At 50.7% G+C, this 22,395-nt stretch overlaps 1 protein-coding gene across 1 annotated transcript in view; it reads right to left on the reverse strand.

Moving 5' to 3' along the window:
- Window positions 1-5,068: 5,068 nt before the first annotated feature.
- The window catches only part of TCERG1L (transcription elongation regulator 1 like), a gene marked incomplete at both ends in the record, with an annotated part of 49,694 nt that continues 32,367 nt past the window's right edge, over window positions 5,069-22,395 (reverse strand). Inside the window, 8 exons of the mRNA XM_082286103.1 lie at window positions 5,069-5,225; window positions 6,674-6,792; window positions 8,932-9,021; window positions 11,939-12,074; window positions 12,877-12,946; window positions 16,163-16,317; window positions 18,612-18,700; window positions 19,773-19,867. Of these exons, the coding sequence (XP_082142229.1) occupies window positions 5,069-5,225; window positions 6,674-6,792; window positions 8,932-9,021; window positions 11,939-12,074; window positions 12,877-12,946; window positions 16,163-16,317; window positions 18,612-18,700; window positions 19,773-19,867 (911 nt within the window). The remainder of the gene's footprint in view (window positions 5,226-6,673; window positions 6,793-8,931; window positions 9,022-11,938; window positions 12,075-12,876; window positions 12,947-16,162; window positions 16,318-18,611; window positions 18,701-19,772; window positions 19,868-22,395) is intronic.

Consider the following 22,395-nt stretch of genomic DNA (forward strand, 5'->3'; position numbering starts at 1 on the left):
TCTCTCCTATCAGTGCCAGAAAAGAGGGACCATCAATTCTGCTGTGCTGAGACCATTCCTGGCTCTTCAACTCATCACTGAGAGCCCACACCCACCCAGGGACTGCAGCACCCAGAAACTCCCTTTATTTCCAGCAATTCCCTTTATTTCCAGGGTAGCAGCCCCAGGTGTTGGTGAGAGCCCAGCAGGGGTGGCAGGAGCAGCAGCCCCAGTGGCAGCACTCCCAATGTCACCTCACCTTCACCAAGGGGGGTTCCCCAGCCTGGACCAAGTGCTCCACGTCAGCAGATCCCGCTCCAAGGGCGCCAGAGACCCAAGGAAGGCTCAGGGCTGCGTTCAGATGTGCTGAGGTTGCCCTGCAAAGGAAAGGGCAGAGCAGCTCTTCCCCAGCGCCCACAGCCCTGAGCCAGCCCCATCCTGGACAATGTGGGGGTGGGAATTATCCCAGGGGAGAAGAGTTGCAGTGTCCCTTAAAGGGACTGCTGTGGGGCCAGAGTAACAGCCGGGGAGGGCCAGGGCTGGGAGCTGCTTAGAGCCAGGGAATCCCAGAACTGGCGAGGCTGGAAAAGCCCTCGGAGCCATCGAGTCCAACCAGCACTGCCCAGGCCACCCCTGCCCCGAGTGTGTCCCCAGGTGCCACCCCCCCAGGGCTGTCACAGCCCTCCAGGGATGGGCACTCACCACAAACCATGCAGACCTGCTTCCTTTGGCCACGGGCAGCTTTGGGCACAGCTCCCTCCACTCCCAGCTCTCCTCGCTCTGGGAATCACCAGTGGCTGCTGCAGGAAGAGGATTTGCCCTGGGTTTGTAACACCTCAGCTACACTGGATATTTTAGACAACATAGGGGCAGCTTTTGTTTCAAAATAAAGCCATAAAAACACACGGCTGCAATTTGTAAGATCTGTGCAGAAAATCCAGACACATCAACCTCCAGCTGACTGTGTTTGAATTATTAAATCAATATTTTATTCTTTTAGGAGGAAAAACATCACATCTGAGGGGAAAATTATTTTTAATACAAACAAAACACGGGCCTTGAAAGTCTCAGCCTACTGTGCCTACAATGACAGCTCCTCAGATGGAGAAGGTCTTTATTAAAAATGCTCTTTAAAGTTAAATATATTCTTGTTTTGCAGGCAGTGCCTGTTCCAAGCAGAAGCACAGCTTTGCTGTGATTCCAGGGAAAGACTTCTCTCTTCAAAGGAGAAAAAGGAGAAATACATTTAAAAGATATTTTGTTTCATGGGATAAAGCCTGACCTGAGAACTGAGTGTTTTGGGTTGGAGGGATTTTAAGCCCATCCAGTTCCAACCCAACACCTCCCACTGTGCCAGGCTGCTCCCAACCCCAGTGTCCAGCCTGGCCTTGGACACTGCCAGGGATCCAGGGGCAGCCCCAGGGCTCTGGGCATTTTGATGGTTAATCCCAGCTGGTGTCATTGGTTCCAAACCAATGATGGCCAAATTGATTCCAACAGGAAAATGTGGAAAAATTCATTTAGAAAGATTTAGATGAGTCCTTCCAGCTCAGAAACTTTCCAGTAGGACTGGGGACTCCAGTGTCCTTGAAAAGTTGCCTGAAATGTGCACCTCAAACAAGCAGGAGAATTTACAAAGACAGGGGTTTTTCCTCTCTAAATAAATAACAAGCTCAGGAAGAAGAGGAGTGTTCAGAGGATGTTCAGGGAATCAGCAAAGATTTCTTCGCCTTTTTTTAATCAAACCTTTCATTTTTACCAGCAACTACCTCCAGAATTACCAGCTACAGAAGGCACTGGGGGGAAGGAGATGATATTTAAGGCCCTTCCAAGCCAGACCATTCGATGATTTACCTTGGAAATTGTTCTCAGAGTTAAATATTGGCAAATTATTCACTTACATTGAGAAGGAGAAGGAAAGGGAATGGGGCTGTGGTCTGCAATGAAGGTGAGAGGACAGGATCAGCTCTCTAGCTGTAAAAAAAACAACAAAAAATATATTCTTGATTTTTCTCCCAAAGCCAAACCCTGCTGAGCACCTGGATAAGGAAATACAGTGGATCAGAAAGCAGTTGTAGGCTCCTCCCTCCCACACAGGAGAGGAGGGAAAAAAAGTCCAATTTAGAGCAATTTTGACAAATATGAAGCATCCAGCCAGGGCTGAACCCAGTGCCCAGTTCCCAGCCAGCTCCAGATCTCTCCCTGCAGAAAAACTCCGTCCCCTTTCCAAGGAAAAACATCATTTCTGCATTCCCAGTTTCTCCCTGTTTTCCCTCCCTGTGTGGAGACTTTAAACACAACAGCCTCAAGACAAGCACGTGGAAGAAACCCATGGAAAACTGTCGAGATCCAAGAGAGCTCTGAGAAAAGCCAAGTTGCCAGAAGTGAATTCAGTGGGAAAAGCCAGGGGAGAGGCAACAATTCCAGGTGCCAGCAGCACTGCTGAGGAGATGCAATGGATGGATATTCCATTGACACTCGGGGCATAAATCAAGTGAAATTGCTCACAGAAGCAAACCCAAAGCATCTCGCTGTGAATCCAGAAGAGTAAATTCAGAGCCTCCTGGGAACTTTGCCATCATTTGTTTTCATTTCTCTGACTTCTCTTCATTTCTGCTCGGGATTAGCTCCCCCAACAATGATCACAGCAATAGGGAAACCTGCTCCCAGGGGATGGGATGAAAGCAATATTTACCAAAGTAAGCCCAAGCAAAGAAATCAAAATATGAAGAACTAAGTTAAACCCAGTCACAACCTACTTAAAAAAGAGAACCAAAATGGCTTTAACTCTTGCTGAACCACTAAAAAATCTGTTGCCTTGTTGGGAGACTGAAAAGGAGAGAAAAAGCCACCCCAAACTCACCAAACCCTCCCAAAAATCATCTTTAGTACATCTTCACATTGCCCACATTGTTTGGAATTTGCTCCCTAAGGATTTTGCCTTTTTCCTAAATAAACAAAGCCACATAACATTATCAGCTTTGATTTTTCCTCCTATTTATCTTGGGTTCAGGCCAATATAATCCAGCTAAGGATGTAAGCACACAAATTGCTCCTCACTCACCCAGCGTTACCCAAGCAAAGTCATTATCAGCATTTTATTGGCACATGAAGCTAAAATGAACAAGCTCGAGCCCTTGGCAGCCCTTTCCACCTTAATTTAGCTTTTAATTACAACTCCCCTCATTTCCAGTGTCTTTTCTCGGGCAGGCAAACCCCGAGCTCCATCTGGGGCTCATTCTCCTTCCCAGTGATCCCAGCAGCTGCAGACAGAGCCGCCCTCCGTGCCCTGTCCTGGGTGTTTGCAGAGGTTTCAGGGCTGTTCTCCCTGTGCTCTTGGTTGAACTGAAAACCATTAAAAACATCCCAGTCTTTGAAATGTTATCTTTTTCCACCTTGAAAATGGTAAAAGAGCAGATGTCCAAAACGCCCAAGGCACTTACCTGAGCAGGAGAACATCCAGGAGATCCGTCAGGGTATGAAATCATGGAGCAACCGATGGAAAACACGGAGCAACTGGAGACTCCAGCGGGAAGCAAGGAAAGCAGCACCTGAACCTGGCCTGTGACAGGTGGCAAGGCCTGGGTCAACCCTTCTCCTTGCACCTCCCCACCCTCACAGCCAGGAATTCTTCCCAATATCCCAGTAACCCTGCCCTCTGGCACTGGGAAGCCATTCCCTGTGTCCTGGCACTGTGAATTATTCCGAGTTCATTTTTCCACAGCAGCAGGAAGTTCCTTTATCTCTGTGACTATAAAAACACCCAGCACACACCTAAATAAAAATTACTGTGAGTTAGAGAAAATATCCCCCTCACTCCAAGGAAGCAGAAACCCATAGATTTAAGGAGCAATAACTTAAAATTTAGGTCTCCTGAGAAAAACATGACAACCACAGACAGAGCACATTTGGAGCAGCACAAAGGCAGAGATGTCCTGATGTTCCTCCAGCCATGACATCCTACCTGTGTAGCCAGCATGACTCTTTTGCTCCCAGCATCCTCGGATTTCTGATGGATGTCAATGGAATTTGCACTCAAATCCTGAGTGGAAGGAGCCCCCTCTGGTTTTCCATCTCTCCAGTAAAAATCACAAACCCTGTGTTATTTTACCCATTATTTCATGGAATCCCAGAGTATCCTGAGCTGGAAGGGACCCACAAGGATCCAGTCCAACCCCTGACCCTGCACACACACCCTGACAATCCCACCCTGTCCCTGAGAGCGTTTTCCACTTGAGCTCTGGCAAAAAAACCTCTTCAAAAAGTTTCGCCCCTGAGATCCCCCTGAAAATAGGTTTGAAATGCTCCTTAATTACAAAAGTTAAATATTTATTTATACAAATATGATGAGAAAAATCTCATGCAGACTCTTCACACACAGGAACAGAACCCAAATCCGACTGGGATGGCTTCACCAAAGAACTGGGGTTGGAAGGCTGAGGGGGCCGTGGCGCTGTCCTGGAGCACCGCCCACGGGAAGTTCTGGATCGGAGAGCTCTCCTATGGAACATGTGCCAAGATTTTCACACTCTTCACCAAGATTAACAATTAATAGCTGATTACTACTACTCAGAGGACTGGACAGAGACAGATGAGCAGCGGGAGTGGATCCTGCAGACCACCAGACCCCACACACTTGGAAATGCAGAGTTGCCAAAAGATTGCTTGAGATAATTCCCCTAAATGATGGAAATGCCTTGAGATTGCTCTGGATGGCATCTGCTTCTGCTTAATTAGAAACCTGCATTGGAGTCATAACTTGTGTATATTACAAGTAATTTGCATAATTAAAACAATTAAGGGATCGACGTATCATGGCAATTAGAAATGCATCAAACTCTGGATGTTGTACAAAAGAGAGCTTCAATATGAAACATTAATTCTTTGAGAACAAAATATCCTTCCCATTCCTGCAGAACAGCCTTCCCAAATCCAATGGATGGCCCATAAACTCCATTTAGAGGCATTTTCCCTTGGGATCCCCCACTCCTGGTGGTGCTGTTGGACCCCGAGCGCTTCATCCTTCCTCGGAATCCCTTCCCACAGCCACAGCCCGGGCTCGTGTCTTTATTGCCAGTTTCAGTTGCTTTTATCTCATTTTCCGTAGCCTTATCCTGTTTTCCTTGTCCCTCTTTTTGAGAATAAGAATGAACTGGTTGAAAAAATGCTCCTGGTCCTTCTTCTTCTGGACGAGGCGGAAGCGCTGATCGCGGCCGTACTTCTCTGCGAATTCCTTGAAGGTTGTCCTGTGGGAAACAGAGACGTTGGGAAGCTGGGACTCGGCCAGGCCACCCCCAGGCTCCTGGAGCTGGATCCACACCAGAACTGGGGGGGGCTCTGGGAATGTTTGACAGGAGTGGGATGGTAAATCTGGGATGAAGAAGGGCCAGACCACGCCAGGGCTTTGGACACCTGGAGAAGCCTGCAGTGAGCAAGGATTACCTTTGGGATTTGGAAATGGGTTGATGGTTGGCAGGAGGCTGCTGAGCCATTAACACCATGCTCACAGACCAGTGACAAGGAGTTTTTATTTGAACTCCTGGATATTTTGTATTTCCAAGGTAAGCTCTCTCCTAGAAGGGTTTTCTACCTTCATTTCCTTTCAGGCTGCATTCCCAGCTCCTTTCCCCAAGGTGACTCTTTGCTTTTTATTGGAAATATTTGGGATTTATTTCTCTCATCGTGTGCCTCAATCAAGGCAGGGAAAGGAGCTTCATCGGTGCTTTGGTGCCACGGGCAGCTCCCAAAACCCTTCAGGGGTGAAACGCTCCCTGGCCTCTGGGCCAGCACAGCTTTTCCCTTGGGGACTGGGAGCATGAGTGCTGGAAGCAGTGTTCGGGTGGGCCATCAGCCCAGAATATTCCTGGTTTTGTTGTAAAATGCTTCTTCCCATTACAACACGTGCTGTTTGTATCCATGTGCCCACACAGCTCATGCTGAGTAATTATCTGCATGTTTTAGTAGGGAAAACAGTAATTTCTTTGTTCCAGCAATTTAACAATGTTTATAATATGCACCCCTTATTTTCATGTGATTTACAAATGAGAAAGCACTGCTCTAAGCACTGCCCCTGCCCCTGTGTGAGTCTGGATCCGTCACTTGAAAAACAAAGTGAAAAATAAGTTGTGCCTTGCACGCTGTATTTTAATTTAATCACAGAGCTGTAGAGTCACAGAAGGGTTTGGGTCAGGAGAGACCTCACAGATCATCTTGTTCCAACCTCCTGCCATGGGCAGGGACACATCCCATGAATTTAAAGCGGTGGCATTAACAGGAACTTTGTAAAATTGTGTTTCTCTTCCACCAAACCCCAGGACTAAATATAATCTCTGGGTAACTTCACCTGCACATGTGATATAGATGAGATTGAACATCGTGGTACTGATTTTCCATAAGTAATGTGTGTTCTATGACCACAGCATACAGAGGAACACAAAATAAACCTGCTGTGCCAAGTACTGCACATCCTGAGGGAGAGAGGAGAGGGAGAGGGACAGAAAGAGGGAGAGATGGACAGAGAGATGGAACATTTCCTCTCCCAGGAATACAACAAAATATTGGGGAATATCAGGGAAGAAATGCCATCCCAGCATTAGAACAGGCATGTTGCACTTGCTGTGAAGCGTTCCGGGCTGAAAAGCTCAGCCTAAATGACAAAGCTGAGCTTCCCAACCCTTCCTAAGGCAATGCCCACCTTGGGGATAACTTGGATTCTTCCAGAAGCTTCTTGAATTCTTCCTTGGCCAACAGCAACTTGTTCTTCTTCTCTTTGTACTCCTCCCTGATCCGAGTCTTGACAAACTGCTCAAAAATCTGGCCAAGGAAGGGACACAAGACAAGGAGTTACTGACAAAGCCTTTGGGCTGCTCCTGCCTCACCAAAGAGCTGCAACCCCAGCGCCTGCAGTCCTCACCTGCCCTCCCCACGTGTCCAGGAGGTGTTTTCATTCCATCACCTCCAAGGCAGGATGGGGTCTGTGTCCTGCCTGTAATTGGGCACTTAATTAAATGGTAACACTGTTTATATTAGCCCCAGAATCCCAGAATTCCAGACTGGTTTGGGTTGGAAGAACCTTAAAGCCCACGCAGTCTCACCCCTGCCATGGCCCATGGGCCCAGGCTGCTCCAAGGCTGATAAAATGATTCCACGATTCCAAGAAATGTGTCTTGATTGACTCATCATGGTCCAGGTGTTGTCCTTGCCCATTCCCTGACATAAATCCCAAACTCCCTGTTCAGGCTCTTTAGCAGCACTTTCCATCCTGGCAGCTCCTCATACATTTTCATTCCTGTATTTCCTTATTATTTCATTTCACTTTTTTTTTCCTTAGGAAGGAAAATATTGGAAAGGAAGTAAATGAAGATGTATGTGCCCAGTCCTCTGGTAAATACCTACAGGAAGCTCTCTGGAGAACCACAGGACAATATGGAATAAGTCCATTTTTCATCCTGTTTATTTAAAAAATGGACAATTCCGTATTCAAAATTATTCTTCCTGCAGGATGACAAAAGACTTTTAAGGGAGAGAAATAACCACAGAACAGCAGTGTTCACTGCAAGATCCCTGCATCTCCCCTGAATTTTGTAGCCTCATCTGCAGACTTTGGGATCCCTGGTGAAAATTAATGCCCAAATTATCCAGGCAGCAGAACTCCACATCCCTTTGGAGCTCCCCAGAAAAACCCAAGCCTTGCACAGAGCCCCCGGCCAGGCCCCAGTGCTCTGTCCAGTGGGGTCTGCTATTGCAAACCGCAGCCCTAAATCCTGCCAGACTCCTGGAAAATGTCCTGAACAATGAAAATTCAGCAGTGTCTCTACAATATTCCAGTAATTCAGGGTAGAACCGTTACCTTGAGGCCATTTCCCTCCCTACTTCCAGGTTTCCCAGGCTCAGGAGTTGTTCCTGCATCCCAAAGAACAGGATCCCTGTGTTCCAACCTCCTCGTAGCACTTGCTTGTCCAAGGAGACAGCACTGGGAATCCCAGGATAGCCCGAGTGGGAAGGGACCCACAGGGGTCCTGGAGCCCAACTCCCAGACACCCCAAAATCCCACCCTGTGCCTGCTGAGCATCACTCCCGCTGGCCAGAGCCAAACCTATGGGTGTCCCCAGGGAGTCCTGATTTTATGGAATTCTTTCATCCTCCCGAGACAACTGCTCTGGGATCCTGGGCAGTGTGGGAGGTGTTTGTGAAACAGAGATTTAGAAGAAACATAAAGATTTTAGTTATAGGCTAGCTACGTGTTGAGATTAGTTGGACTAGGAAAGAACTTGGGCCCAGTGAGAGTTAATTAAAATAGTTAGGAGAGCTGGACCTGAAATGGGTTTTAAGATGTTAGTAACTGATTGCCAAATAACTGATGATCTGTCATTTGCATGTTTGCTTAGCTGTGCTTAGAACGAGGAATAGAAACATTGAGAAGTTGGTGTAGGGAACAAGGACAATTACCAATTTCCTCCCTTGGTGGGAACCTGTTCAAAAGTCACGCAAGAGGAAACTTAGAGGTCACTAAAGTAATTAGGATTGTTAAAGTTCAGAGAGGCAAAAAGGTCAAAATGAGGAAGATGAGTTACTTCATCTTTTTTAGGACCACTGACCCAATTCAAGACCACTGACTCCATTCAGGACACACACTATGCATGCTTAATGACATTTAAGCTCATTTCCATATGAAGCGGAGAATGGGAGGTGTTAATGTTACGAATATGCATTTGTATTTTGGATATTCATCATATTTGGAAATAAAAAGTGTCATGTTTGCTTGGATCGGGGCCCTGCATCTTAGGGAGCTATCCCACGCAGTGCCCGGTGCCAAATAAAACATTCACTTTCTAACTCTAAACTGTTAGAGAGTTTCTGTCCGTCTCAGTTGGATATCGATACTAGATCAATATTCATATCCTGGTAAATCATTTGCTGCAGACAGGGCTGGGCTGGGCAGCACTCACTCACCTGCTTCCTCTCCTCGGGGTTGAGCAGGAGGTACCGTGGGTCAAACACGATCTTGTGCAGCTCCTTCTCCCACGTGGAGAACGCCGACACCTGGGAGCACAGACAGCGGCGTCACGGAGTTTTAATGAGGGTGGGGAAGGAGCAAATGCTCCGAGGTGAGCACAGAGAGGAGCTCCGAGAGCTGAGGAACCCTGGGCAGGGCTCTCGGCGCGGCTGAAGGTGAATGTGAATGTCTGTGGCAGAGCTCTGGTCGCCCCCACAGCACCAGGAGTGATTCGCTCCAGGACACCTCAGCGAGGCTCCGGGAGAGGTCCCCCCACATCTGTGGTGGAAGGAAGCCGCAGCAGGCAGGGAAATGCCAGTTTGGGGTGCTGCTTGTGCAGCAGAGACACCGATTCCCACTAAAGGAACGTTCACTCCAGAGCTGGAATTGTGACCCAGCTGAGGCACCCGGGGAAAGCTGGCAGTGAACATCTGCAAAGCACCACATCCCCACAGCCACTGGCATGGGAACAGCACATCCTGCAGGGTTGCTGCCAGCTTCGTGGAGTCATGGAATCGTGGAACGGTTTGGCTTGGAAGGGACCCCAAAGACCACCCAGACCCATCCCCTGCCTGGGCAGGGACAATTCCCACCATTTCAGAGGCTTCTACAGCATCTCTGGTAATTTGCTGGCTACAGAAAAATCTGAAGGAAATAAAATATTCTAATTACTCCATCTAATTACAAAAGAGTGAATTCACTAGAAAAACAAGGATGTGAAGTATAATTAAACAGAGTAATTAACACTCCAGCAGGAAAGCTCTGATGAAGCAAAGTGACTTTAAGTGGACTCGTTTTCCTCTCAGAGTGGTTTGAGATTGGAAAATCCAAAGCTCCAGCTGCCTCTGGGGATTTGAGGCCATGTCCCCCCAACATCCCCTTCCCACAGCCTGAGGTCCCCTCCTGGTGCCCTCCTTGTCCTGAGCTCTGGAGTCCCCAGCACCAGGAATCCTCTTTTCCTGGTGTCTTTTACGCTCTCCTGGACATCAGTTTTGTTCCCACACCCCAACTCTGAGCTCCAAGCTAATTAAGCTCAGACTAATTCATCACATAACCGTTTCAGCTGATGATTTTGTGTTCAGCAATTATTACATTGCACATTTGGCAGACATCACCTAAAATAACCTGGTATTTCTGATTGAATTCCAGTTACACTTCACACACAAATCCCCCTCTCTCCCCGGGACTGAGAAGGGAAAACCTTGAGAAAAACACCCCATGGAATCCTTTCAAAAGTCTGGAGAGCAGCCCAGCAGGGAGGAGACTTTCCTGGAAATGCTGGCTTAGAACGTGGATATTTTGATGCTGTGAGGGGAGGGAGCCAGGAAGAACTTTAAATTTTCCTCTTTCTCTTAGAATTGTGTAGAAACTTTGAAACTTCCAGAAGAATATCCAGATTACATTTTGACCCAGGAAAACTTGCCCCAGACTTCAGAATAAAGAGTGCCTGTCTCTTGGAGCTCCCCCAAACCCTCATCTCTTTTTAAAATGTTACAATCAATATTCTTCTGTTGACATAATTTCTGTAGGAAGCTGCAGAACTCCACTGGCAAACTCCATCTGCTCCAGGCTCTTTGCGATTCCATCCAGCAACTCCTTGAGAGACAACAGCACGGAGGAGGAAAGGGCAGGGGATGGTCATTAAATAATGAGATTAAAGTGGCATTAATGGTCTCCCTGTGCTTCAGCCATGCCAAGCAGCTGATGCTGAGCTGGACAGCTCAAAAATGCCCAGGGCAAGAGCAAAGTAACCTCCTCTCTCCCCATTTTTAAACAACAGCAAAGCCAAACACTGAATTTCCCAAATTTCTTAATTTTAGGAGCAAATCTTACATAGAAACACCTGGGGATCCTGTTCTAGACCATCCCTAATTCTGCCAAATATTGACTTACTGTCCCCGAGTTCAAATCTGCCAGCAAAGTCTGCACCCAGGGCTCATTTATGGCCCTTCTGCATTTCTGAAGCACAAATAACAAGATGTATTAATAAAGCAGCTCTGGCGTGGAGATAATTTGCTGCTGAAGCTCTAATTATCCCCCTTTAAAGCCTGCTGATTACTGGGATAAATTTCGTAGGCTTTACTGCCTGACAACAGCCACCTTGGGCTGTATTTCCTTACAGGAATGACATTCCCTTTATGGAATACACGTGGCAACGTGGGGGGAGGCAAAAAATCTGCACCCACTGCTCATTTTACACCTCCCTGTCCTCACTGAGCCCAAACGCAGAGCGCTCCCTGTTCCTGTAGCTCAGCACAGCTGGAACCATCTGCAGAACATCCTTTCCCAAGGATTTTTGTAAACATTAATGGCTTTACGCTGCCAGAGGGCAGGGATGCATGTGACACTGGCAAGGAATTCTTCCCTGGGAGGGAGGTGAGGCCCTGGCACAGAAGAAGAAAACTCAGAGCAGCTGGGGCTGCCCCTGGATCCCTGGCAGTGCCCAAGGCCAGGCTGGACATTGGGGCTGGGAGCAGCCTGGGACAGTGGGAGGTGTCCCTGCCATGGCAGGGGTGGCACTGGATGGCTTTTAAGATCCTTTCCAACCCAAACCATTCATGATTCCATGACTTTGGACAGCCAGTAAGTGAAACTGGCTCCCCACTGCTGGAATCACTGGAATTTGTGGTGCTGGACACTCAGGAGCTGCCCAGGACCACTCCTGATGTGTGAGGTGCTGACCAGGACACGTCCTTTGCTCTTTGGGGTTCCTGTGGAGCCCTGGGATGGGCTGTGCCCACAGCCCCGTGCCCTGCTGAGCCACTGCCTGCTGCTGGGTATCCCTGGGTGTGTCTCTGGGAATCCGTCTGGAAAGGGCTCCCAGTTCCCGCGGGTGGCAGCGGGGGAAACGCCACCGGCAGCGCCAGCAAGGCCCAGGGCCCGGGGACGGGATCCCCACCGCCGCCTCCTCACGGGGGCTGGCTGCAGGAGCACGGCGTGTCCCGGGAAGGGCACCTTCCTTACCCCCCTCTCCAGCAGCATGTCCCTGAAGTGCGTGATGCGCTCCTCCAGCGGCGGCGAGCTCCGCGCGGCCGGGCCCTGCTCCTCTCCGTGCCGCGCCTCGGCGCCGCCCGGGCCCACGGCCGGGCACTCCTCTGTCCTGTGCGGGGCAACACACACGAGAGGCCAGCAGTGGTCACTGGGGGATGGGGTTACTCCTTTTAATCCTCCCCGGGCCCTCGCAGAGCCTCCCCCACGTGGAGTGGACGCTCGCAGATGGGAAAGGCCCCAGAGCTGCGGCTGGGTACCAACCGTGGGCTGGAGGCAGCTCCTGCTGAGGGAGGAGGGTCACCAGGGCCATCGGAGGGCTCTGACACCGTAACTGAAGGTGCAGCGAAGCCACAGCTTCATACAGCCCTTGGCAAGGAGGGCAGACTGTAAAGGGCTCTTTTTCTCATGCCAGAGATGACAATAAAGAATTCAATTCTGCACATCTGCAATAATCCACCACAAACCCTGTGCCTGCCCACTCGGAAGGACACCCGGAATGGATCTGGGAAGTCTGCACTCCTCAAAATTGCTTTTTCAGTCGTGACTTCAGGAGAACTGAAGCACACGTGGTAATAAAGGTCAGTAACAGCAGCACCTGGGGCTGGTTCTGGGCCTGCAAACCTGGGAGCAGGGAAAAAACTGCTGCACTTCAGTGAGGGAAAGCTTTTCTCCAGTGCCTTTGGAGTAACTCCACAGCCTGGTAGCCTTGTCTGTAACCATTGCAAAGGAAGAGTTACCCAGACAAAAATGAGAAACAGAGGTTACAGAGAATCCTGGCTCTGGTGAGGACTGGGCACCTGAAAATGGCTCCCATCATTTACCCACACAGAAGAAAATCTGCATTTAAATTGCCCTTCTTTGTACCAACCCTTCTCACCATTAGACAGAGACAAGAAAACTTCAGAACTTACTTATTTCTCTTAGTTTTGATGCTCAGATCATCGTTTTCATCCCCTGGACAGGAGCTAACACACTTGTCTGCTGAAAAGAAGTAAGTCATTATAAGATTTGAACAAGATAAATGGAAGTACAAATTCCTCAAATTGACTTCTCTTCCCTTGTCTTTTCGGCTCTGGTATTTCCTGGCTTTCACTCCCCACAGAGGGTTTTTAAAATAACAAGTATTTTATAAAATCCTCGGAATTGCCTTCATCCAAATGGAAGCAACAGCAATAAAGTGACCATTTTCAGTCAGCAAAATTCCTCATTCTTCATTCATGACATGATTGCTTTAAATCTTGTTATTGTTTCACCTGATCCTCTCTCCTCCCTTCCCTACAAACAGCAGCTAAAGACATTCCTGCAAGATCATTTCCATGCTGGCACTGAAGGATTCACTGGAGGTGACTCCCAGCAGAGCTTCCCTCCTTTCCCACTTCTCTTCCTCCTATCAGCCAATCTAAGGCTGCTTTCCCAGGAATTCCAGCAGCACCTGGGGAGATCCAACACCCTCCACACTCCTGAGGCTGCAGAGCAGCTCCAAGGCAGTGTCACCCCCTGGTCTGACCTGACCACGCGTCCCTGAGGGACTCAGAGCCTGGATCTGCAGTCACAGACAAGGGGAACAAACACTGAATTCTGAAATGGCTTCTCCTCACCTCCACCAGCGGCAGCTCTCACCAAAGCCCAAGGGACCCAGCACCAGCAGTCACATCCCTGCAGTGCCTGCACTGAAGGGTCCCCAGCACCTGGGCTGGGAAATATTCATGTGCTGTTTCTAGGGATGGGCTTCAGACTCTCGTCTGAATGCCAAAGGGTCCAAAGGATCTGCAGGAATTCAGTAAATGACATCATCACTGGTTTTCAGTAGGAATTCTACCAACTGTGTCCAGGGCCAGGCTGGACATTGGGGCTTGGAGCAGCCTGGGACAGTGGGAGGTGTCCCTGCCATGGCAGGGCTGGCACCGGGTGGGTTTTGAGGCCCCTCCCAACCCAAGCATTCCATGATTTGATGACTCCATAATGTCCGTTTTCTTTAATTAGCTGGAAAAACTTCCTCAGCCTGAGCACCCAGACAGGCCAGGAGCAGCTGAAGGAAGAGATCAAAGCAGATAAATTGCTCTGGGCCCTGGGAGGAGCTGCTCCTCCCCTCCAGCCCCATGGGATGGCCTGATGGGAACCCATTAGGGAAGAGCCACATCAACCTCCTGGAACAAACACTTGGTGCAGGAGGAGTAATTGATAAATGAGTAATTTTTCATTTATGCCCAAATTTAAAAAGCACTTGATCCTTCAGCGGAGACAGCCCAGAGCATCCCATGGATAACTTTGCTTGACATCTTTTATTTTCAGATGTTTGATTTGAAAATTCTAATTAAAACTCAGCAGCAGCCACTCAGCTAAATAAATGTGGGAAGCATTGCTGGGCACACTCAGCTCGTTGGTGTTATTTATTTACTGAAGATTACAAGCTCAGAGGAGAGGTAACAAATAATCCCCCTCACCTCAGAGCTGATCTACACTAATTATAACCTGCTCCAGCACTCAGCAACCACAAGGCCCAATTACAGCAGGGAAGATTAAGACTACTTAACAACAATGAAAGTCATGGCCATAAAAAACCAGGAGCATGAATCAAATCTTTGTGGTAGAGATAATAAATAAGAAGGATGGAACACAGCAAAAAATAGATTTTTGAAGTGGCACCTATCAGCCCCGATTTTAGACTCCTCAGTTAATTAATTACAGAGCAGGAACAATGACCCTCAGCTTTGTCTCTGGCCATGCCTTGGCAGGAATTCACTGTGCTTTCAATAGATCCTGCAATAAAAGCTCTGTTTCCACCCTGCAGAATGAATTCCAGCAGGTAGGCTTTGGAGGAAATAGATACACAGCTAAAGTTCTTCCAGCCATGCACAAAAATTGTACAGCAATATATACACAGGCACCTGCTGATGGAAATTCCTAGAGAAAAATGGAATTACAGGCTGTGTGGATAAGGAGGACACAGACAGAGAACCCTCCTTGGAGCTGCTTTTCTCTGACAGAAAAGCTGATAATGGCTCACTTTTATCTCCCTGCAGGCATGGGGTTGTAATGGTTAACTGGGGGTTTGCAGGGGTTCTTTGGGGTTTTCAGGGGTTCATTGGGGTTTGGAGTGGTAATTTGGGGTTTGCAGTGGTTAATTAGGAGTTTGCAGTGGTTCTTTGGGGTTTGCAGGGGTTCACTGGGGTTTGCAGGGGTTCTTTGGGGTTTGCAGTGGTTAATTAGGAGTTTGCAGTGGTTAATTAGGAGTTTGCAGTGGTTCACTGGGGTTTGCAGTGGTTCACTGGGGTTTGCAGTGGTTCTTTGGGGTTTGCAGGGGTTAATTAGGAGTTTGCAGTGGTTCTTTAGGGGTTTACAGCAGTTCACTGGCAGCAGTGCCTGTAGCTCACAGCCAGTGCCCAGCCCTGCTGGCCTGAGGGGACAGGCAGGTCCTGCAGCATGCTGCCTGGCAGTGCCACCACCCTGATTCAGTTATGAAACACTGCCCTTGCAAACAATGAGAAAAGTCTCGCTTCTTTCCCCCTCCGCTCTTCTCCCTCACCACTAGAGAATTCCAAGCAGCAGCTGAAGGATGGTGACTGTTCTTTCTCCACCAAAACCAGAATACTGAAGAATTCCAAGCAGCCAGCCAAGGCCAGGAGCAATTCCAAAGACTGCTGTGACTGATGTCCCCCAGTAAGGGACAGCAGTCCCAGTAAAGCCAGTGTGAAGCCTCAGGAGCACTGACACAGGACAGAGCAGCTCCCAGGAGCAGGGGAGCCTTTGCACCAAGCCTCTCAGTGCCCATTAGAGATTCACTGCTGGGATTTTCCCTCCTCCACAGCTTGGCTGGATGATCATTAGCCATGGAGTGTGTGCTCTGGGAGCAGCTGAGTAATGCACTGCTAATGCATTCCTAATGTACACCCTGACTCGGGCAATAAAACACACTGTGCCTTCTGAGAGGGATTGTATCCATCAAAGATTCATCTCCTAAAGGAAGCCACCTGCTTCTTCACTGCCAGGAAGGAGAAGGTTCAATCCCCAGCTCAGCACTCCAGTGAAAACAAGGATTTTGCAATGCACATCAATTTCCACGCAATCCTCCATCGGGAATCTCCCCGGGACACCCACTCTCACTCCGGGTCTCAAACCTCCACCTCCACACTCAGCTCCAGGTTCCAGGGGCTACTGGAGTTTAGGGAGAGGCCCCCAGTGCCAGGGTTTAGTTACTTGCTGCAGCCTCCAGCTTGCGCTTGTGCGGGGGGTCCTCGAGCAGCCGCTTGATGTCCCCGCGGTGCCTCAGGTCCAGCGGCCGCTCCCACACTGACAGCTGCATGGTGGGGTTGAAGAAGAACACGCGGTCATCTCCAGTCCAGACTACACACCTGCTCCAAGCGATAAACCAGCCTTAGAGCGTGTCCAGCGACAGGAACCGTGCCCGCAGCAGGGGCACTGCAGCCCTGAGGGGCACCCCGGGGACACCGCGGGGAGCCCAGCCCTGCCCTGCCCTGCCCTGCCAGCCCCCCAGCACCCCGGGCAGGGAATGCTGTTCTCACCCACACACGGGCACAGACAGGGCTGAAACAGCCCCAAAAGCAGCAGGTGAAACAGTCTGTCAGGGAAGGGCAACAGGACCAGGTGAGGAGAAGGCCGTGGTGCTCCCAGCAGGAGCAGCCCCAGGGAAGGACATTCCAGGTTTTGGAGCCATGGCTGAGAGCAGCCAGGGGCAGGAGCTCTGGCTGTGGGGCTGTGTGGCCCTTGCCTCGATGCCACAGGTTGGCAGGTGGCCATGGGAGCCTCACCTGCTGCACTGGCGGGGAGAGGTGCAACCACAGCATCCCTGTGCCATCCCTGTGCCAACCCCATGGCATCCCAATGGCATCCCAACAGCTTCCCCATGGCATCCCCACAGCATCCCTGTGCTGCCCCCATGGCATCCCAGCCAGCTCCCACCTGCTCTGACAGGTCCCCCTGCCACCCCAAATCTTTAGGATGATTTTTAGGGCTCTGTTTGGGATCTGCCGAACGTGACCCAGCTCTGCAGCAGCAGCCACGGTCCCTGGGCTTGGCCAGGGAAATATGCACGGCAGCAGTTCAGCTCCTTGTCCTGACATTCATTTGGAATCAGCCAAAATAATATGAAAATAACTATTGCACCATCCTTAACAGACATTCAAAAACCTGGAGATGTACGTCCCTAAATTTATATGTAAATAAACAAACAGAATTTCCATCTCAGGCTGGTGCTTCCTGAATCCCAATGAGAACTAAACCCATTCTGAGACACACACACTGCTGGGAGGAAAATGCTGCTGTCTCTGAAGCAAAATTACCTGGAAGGAACCAACCTCATAATTACAAGCTCTGATGCTTAATTGTTATTAAAAGCAGGGTTCAAAGCTGGGTTTAAAAGGGTCTGGTCCAGGTAAAAGACTGGAAACAGGAAAAGTGCTCCATCACTGCAGGGTACTGCCATAAAATAACCCAACACACCCCGTGTAGGGCAGGGAAGATCCCATAAAATTGGCTGCACAAACCCATGGAAGTTTTGGCATCCTTGATTCAGTGACATGCACATGATAAATATCTTTACTAACCTTTCTGACATATTGCCTATGTAACTATGTAATATATAGTACACATCCTATAAACACTACATGAATACTCCACGTCTCTTCATGCGCAATGGTGTGGATCACAAACCACTGGGTATCTACCTCACAAGAGAGGTTCTTCCTCGAGTTGGAATGATTTGGAAGAGTTATGGGACTGTGAGAAGCTCTGTTCTCCCAGAAACCCCGACCCAGCAGGCCCTGGAGAACACCAAGGGGGGTGGACAGGAACAGTCCCAAACCAAGGCTCCAGAAATACCACAGCTGTTCCAGAAGGAAGGGAAAAATCCAGGCATTTAGGTGAAGAGACAGACTTGGCTGGTAGGGATAGATGGGATATTGGGAATTGGGAATTGTTCCCTGGGAGGGTGGGCAGGCCCTGGCACAGGGTGCCCAGAGCAGCTGGGGCTGCCCCTGGATCCCTGGCAGTGCCCAAGGCCAGGCTGGACATTGGGGCTGGGAGCAAAGATCCCATGGATGTCAGCCCCTAAATAGAAACTAATTATTATAGGGGTGAAGGAGACGAAAATCCTTCTGTCAACCTCTCAGGGCAGAAAGTGCAGAAGGGTTTATCTGCTTAGAAATGTCACAAGAGCTTTGGTGACATGACAACAGCTCATGTTGTCACCTGATGGGGAACGTGCTCAGGGAACCTGGACCATGAGACACAGCCTGTGTCAGACACAGCCTGCAGCCAACACCAGCTCTGCAAGACAGGCAGAGTCACCCCTGCCACTGAAAGAACTGGGAGAGAGAGGATCTGGCCCCAAAAAGCAACCTTTTCTTTTAAATCCTGGTTTTCCTCTCTGCTCAATCCAAGCACCACCCAAGCTGAGACACAGCGAGGCAGAGCCCAGCCTGCAGATCCCAGGGATCTGGCTGGTGGTCGTGGCTCCCCCGCCCCAGTCTCCCTAAGGCTGTGATTAACGAGGAAAAGCTCTGCCAGGCGCTGCACCAGGAACCCAGCGTTGCTGCTGAAGCCCTGGCAGTGTTTTGCCCATGCCCCAGCCCAGGAAGGCACAGTGGGAAGGGGGTGGCACTGGGGAAGGGCTCTGGCACCTCCTCACCATGGGGATCCCGGCACTGGGGTGGACGCCACGGGCTTGTTCCCGTTGGAAGCGCTGTCAGCCTCGCTCACGAGTTTGAAGGAGTGATCCTGGAGAGACACAGAGAGGGATGAGTTAACAAATAAAGCTGGAGCAGAGAACTGTTCCTGGTGTACAAATCACCCCTCGGCCTGGAGTGGGTCACCTCAGGGCCAGAATTCCAGGAGAGGCTTTATGGACAGCCAGCTGCCTCTGGAGCAGCCCAGATAAACAGGAAGGGCTAAAAATGCCTCCCCACTTAGAGCAGTGTAAGGGACAAAGCAGCCAACACCTTCTGTCCACACCAACGGGTCCCTTGGGAGAGTGGGATGAGGGATAACTCCAAGTGTGGCTCTGACCAGGACAGGAATGAGCCTGGGAGCAGCGGGGGCTCCCCAGAGCCCAGGGAGGGCCCTGTGCCAGCTCTGCTCCTTCCCTGCTCCTCTGGGACTCTCAGGGACATCACCACTGCCAGGGTGACTGATTGTCCCCCAGCTGCACCTCTGTCCCCATCAAACAGCAAAAACACGTTTGGAGCTGCTGGAGAGTCCAGACGAGGCCACAGAGCTGCTCCCAGAGCTGGAGCCCCTCTGGAGCCAGGCTGGGAGAGCTGGGGGGGTTCAACCTGGAGAGGAGAAGGATCCAGGGAGAGCTCAGAGCCCCTTGCAGGGCCTAAAGGGGCTCCAGGAGAGCTGGAGAGGGGCTGGGGACAAGGGATGGAGGGACAGGACACAGGGAATGGCTTCCCAGTGCCAGAGGGCAGGGCTGGATGGGAGATTGGGCAGGAATTGTTCCCTGGGAGGGTGGGCAGGCCCTGGCACAGGGTGCCCAGAGCAGCTGGGGCTGCCCCTGGATCCCTGGCAGTGCCCAAGGCCAGGCTGGACATTGGGGCTGGAGCAGCCTGGGACAGTGGGAGGTGTCCCTGCCATGGCAGGGCTGGCACTGGGTGGGCTTTGAGGTCCCCTCCCAACCCAAACCAGTCTGAGATTCCATGGGGAGCAAACCAGCCCTGAGCATCCCTCCCCTGGTCCTCTGACAGTGACAGGGCTCCTGCACAGCTCCAGCCAGGCCAGTCCTGACCCTGACCCAGATTTGTGCAGCTCACAGGTCCCAGGAGGCTCTGGAAGAAGCTCCAGCACAGACCTTGTCACTGTCACTGCCCGTGGGGACACTCTTCCTCTCCGTGTGCAGAATCAGCGTCGGGGGGCAGGAGGCTCTGCTCGATTCCTTGCCATGATCTGTGAGGGGAAAGGAGCTCTTTTAATGTGAAATAAATAAACCCACAACAAGCCAAAACTGGTGAAGAAAACCCAAACTGCTGCCTGTGGCTCTGAGCCTCCTCCTGCCACCTCTTCCTCCTTTATTCACACACCCCTTGTGCCCGGGATGCATCTCCTCTCCAAACACCACATTTTAGTGGAAGCCATTCCCAGAGCTCAGGGAGAGGCTTTTACTGCACTGAGTGTGGTGTCCTGCCTTCCCAGAGCCCCCACGGGACACCCTCGGGCACACGGGCAGAGGTGGCTGGGCAGGGCTGGGTTCATGGTTGGACTCAGGGATCTCAGAGGGTTTTCCCAGCCTAAAGGATTCCCCAATTCTCTGATCCTCTTCCCCCCAGGGACCACGACCCCCAGACATCCCCTTGCTCCCAGCCCCCAGATCCTGCTGTGCTCCAGGTAACCTCTGTGGGAATCCCCAGGGAACGCTGGATTGATTCCCACTGGAAGCAGGGAAAGCACATTTCCCTCTCTGTTACAGACGGCTGTCTCCATCCTGAAATCCTAAACCCTAAACCATCCTGAAATCCTAAACCCTGAAATGTCTGCTGCCTACAAAAACTGTGTGTCGATAACAGAGAGGCCTTGAGGGACAACAGGGAAAGGCAAGAAGGCAGCAGGTGTGAGACAGAGACCCAACCATCCCAAAAAAGGAGTTTGCACAGCAAGACATTAAGAAATACGGCATTTTCTTAATTTGGACATCCCTGGCAGTGCCCAAGGCCAGGCTGGACATTGGGGCTTGGAGCAGCCTGGGACAGTGGGAGGTGTCCCTGCCATGGCAGGGAGGAAATGGGAGGAGCTTCCAGCCCAAACCAGTCTGGGATTTTGTGGTTCTGTGGGGAAGATTCATCTCTAAATGCTACTCCATTAACTTCACTCCGGGTACAGAACAGGCCCCCATTTGACTCTGCTTCCCTTGAATATCTCAGAATAATAAAACATTAAATCCATGGCATTTTGCTCAGAAGATGACTTCTCCCTTTTTATGGGGAGCAAAAAAGAAGATTTACAAACCAGAGCCATTAATTTCCACATTAAAGGAGCCAGGAGCAGGGAGCTGCTGATGCACATCAAAAGGGGCTCTAAATTCATCTTCCTTCCCTGGATATCTGGTAATTGGGAATCAAAGCTTTTCGGGCACCTTGGTCCTTGAACACAGGGAAGCCACACTCGGTGTCAGTGCCCACCTTGGCCTGCCCCTGCCTGGCCCCTGGGAAGGGAAGGACAGCACTCAGCAAGGCCTGGCACAGAGGGGTGGCACAGGGCCACTGCCAGGGCCAGCCCCGGGACCAGCACCTGCAGAGGCCACAGGCAATGGCCAGAGGTGATGTTGGTACTTTTACAGTCGTCACTGGTTGCTGGTTTGAGAAGCAGCCAAGATATTTCATCCACATGCAGGCACAGGCACACAGGCATGAGGAACAGGAAAACATTCCCTGGCTTTGGAAGCATTAATACAAACCATGGAATCCTGGAATGGTTTGGGTGGGAAGGGACCCCAAAGCCCACCCAGTGCCAGCCCTGCCATGGCAGGGACACCTCCCACTGTCCCAGGCTGCTCCCAGCCCCAATGTCCAGCCTGGCCTTGGGCACTGCCAGGGATCCAGGGGCAGCCCCAGCTGCTCTGGGCACCCTGTGCCAGGGCCTGCCCACCCTCCCAGCCAATAATACACAGATGTAAACAGCCAGATTTAAACTGAAATAGGAGGAGACCCCAAAGCACACTCCAGGAGCTCTGGACTGTGGAAAGGAGGGTTCAGCACAAGGTAATTGCCTTGGTCATTTATTAATGAAGATGAGGTTGAGGCTCAGGGTGGGGAGGTGCTGGTGTGGGCACAGAGCCTCTCTGCCCCTGAACCTCCCACAGCTCCTGAGGGAGACAGACACTGTGCTGCAGCACCCGAGGCGGTCTCTGATCCCTCCTGAAAGCTCCTCTCCTTTCCCCTCCTGTGAAAGCTCCCTCCCAGCACCCTCCCAGCAAAGCCAAGGCCCCAGGGAGACCCTTGGGTGCTGCAGCCCTCGCTGCACCCGTGGGTGAGCTCCTGCAGCAGGCAGCTCCCTGGGCATTCCCACGTGGAACACACTGCCACAGCATTTTGGGCAGTCAGCACATATAAAAGAAGATGGGAATAAAAAAAAACCCCAAATAAAATAAAATAACAAAGGAAAGTCCTGAAAGCCCCTGTGCACAGCAGGAGCCATTTAGTTTTACACCTGCAGTTGAACACTGAGTGCTTTCCCTAAATACAATGTAAAGAGGAAAATAATCCAAGGTTGTTTCTCCTTCCCCAGACTCAGGAATTCCCAGTGAGGCCAGGGCAGGAGCTCCTGGCCCTGGAGTGGGGCTGGCTGTGCCACGGGGCCGTGGAGCCCCAGGGGAAACCTCCCCTCCTCTGCCCACGCTGGGCAGGACCAACACGAGGCGTTCACTGGGGCACACCTTCACCCAGATTTACTCTTCGTTCATTAATTAACCTTTCCCCCCC

Source organism: Coloeus monedula (genome assembly GCF_965178545.1).
Source record: "Coloeus monedula genome assembly, chromosome: 8".
Lineage (NCBI taxonomy): Eukaryota > Metazoa > Chordata > Aves > Passeriformes > Corvidae > Coloeus > Coloeus monedula.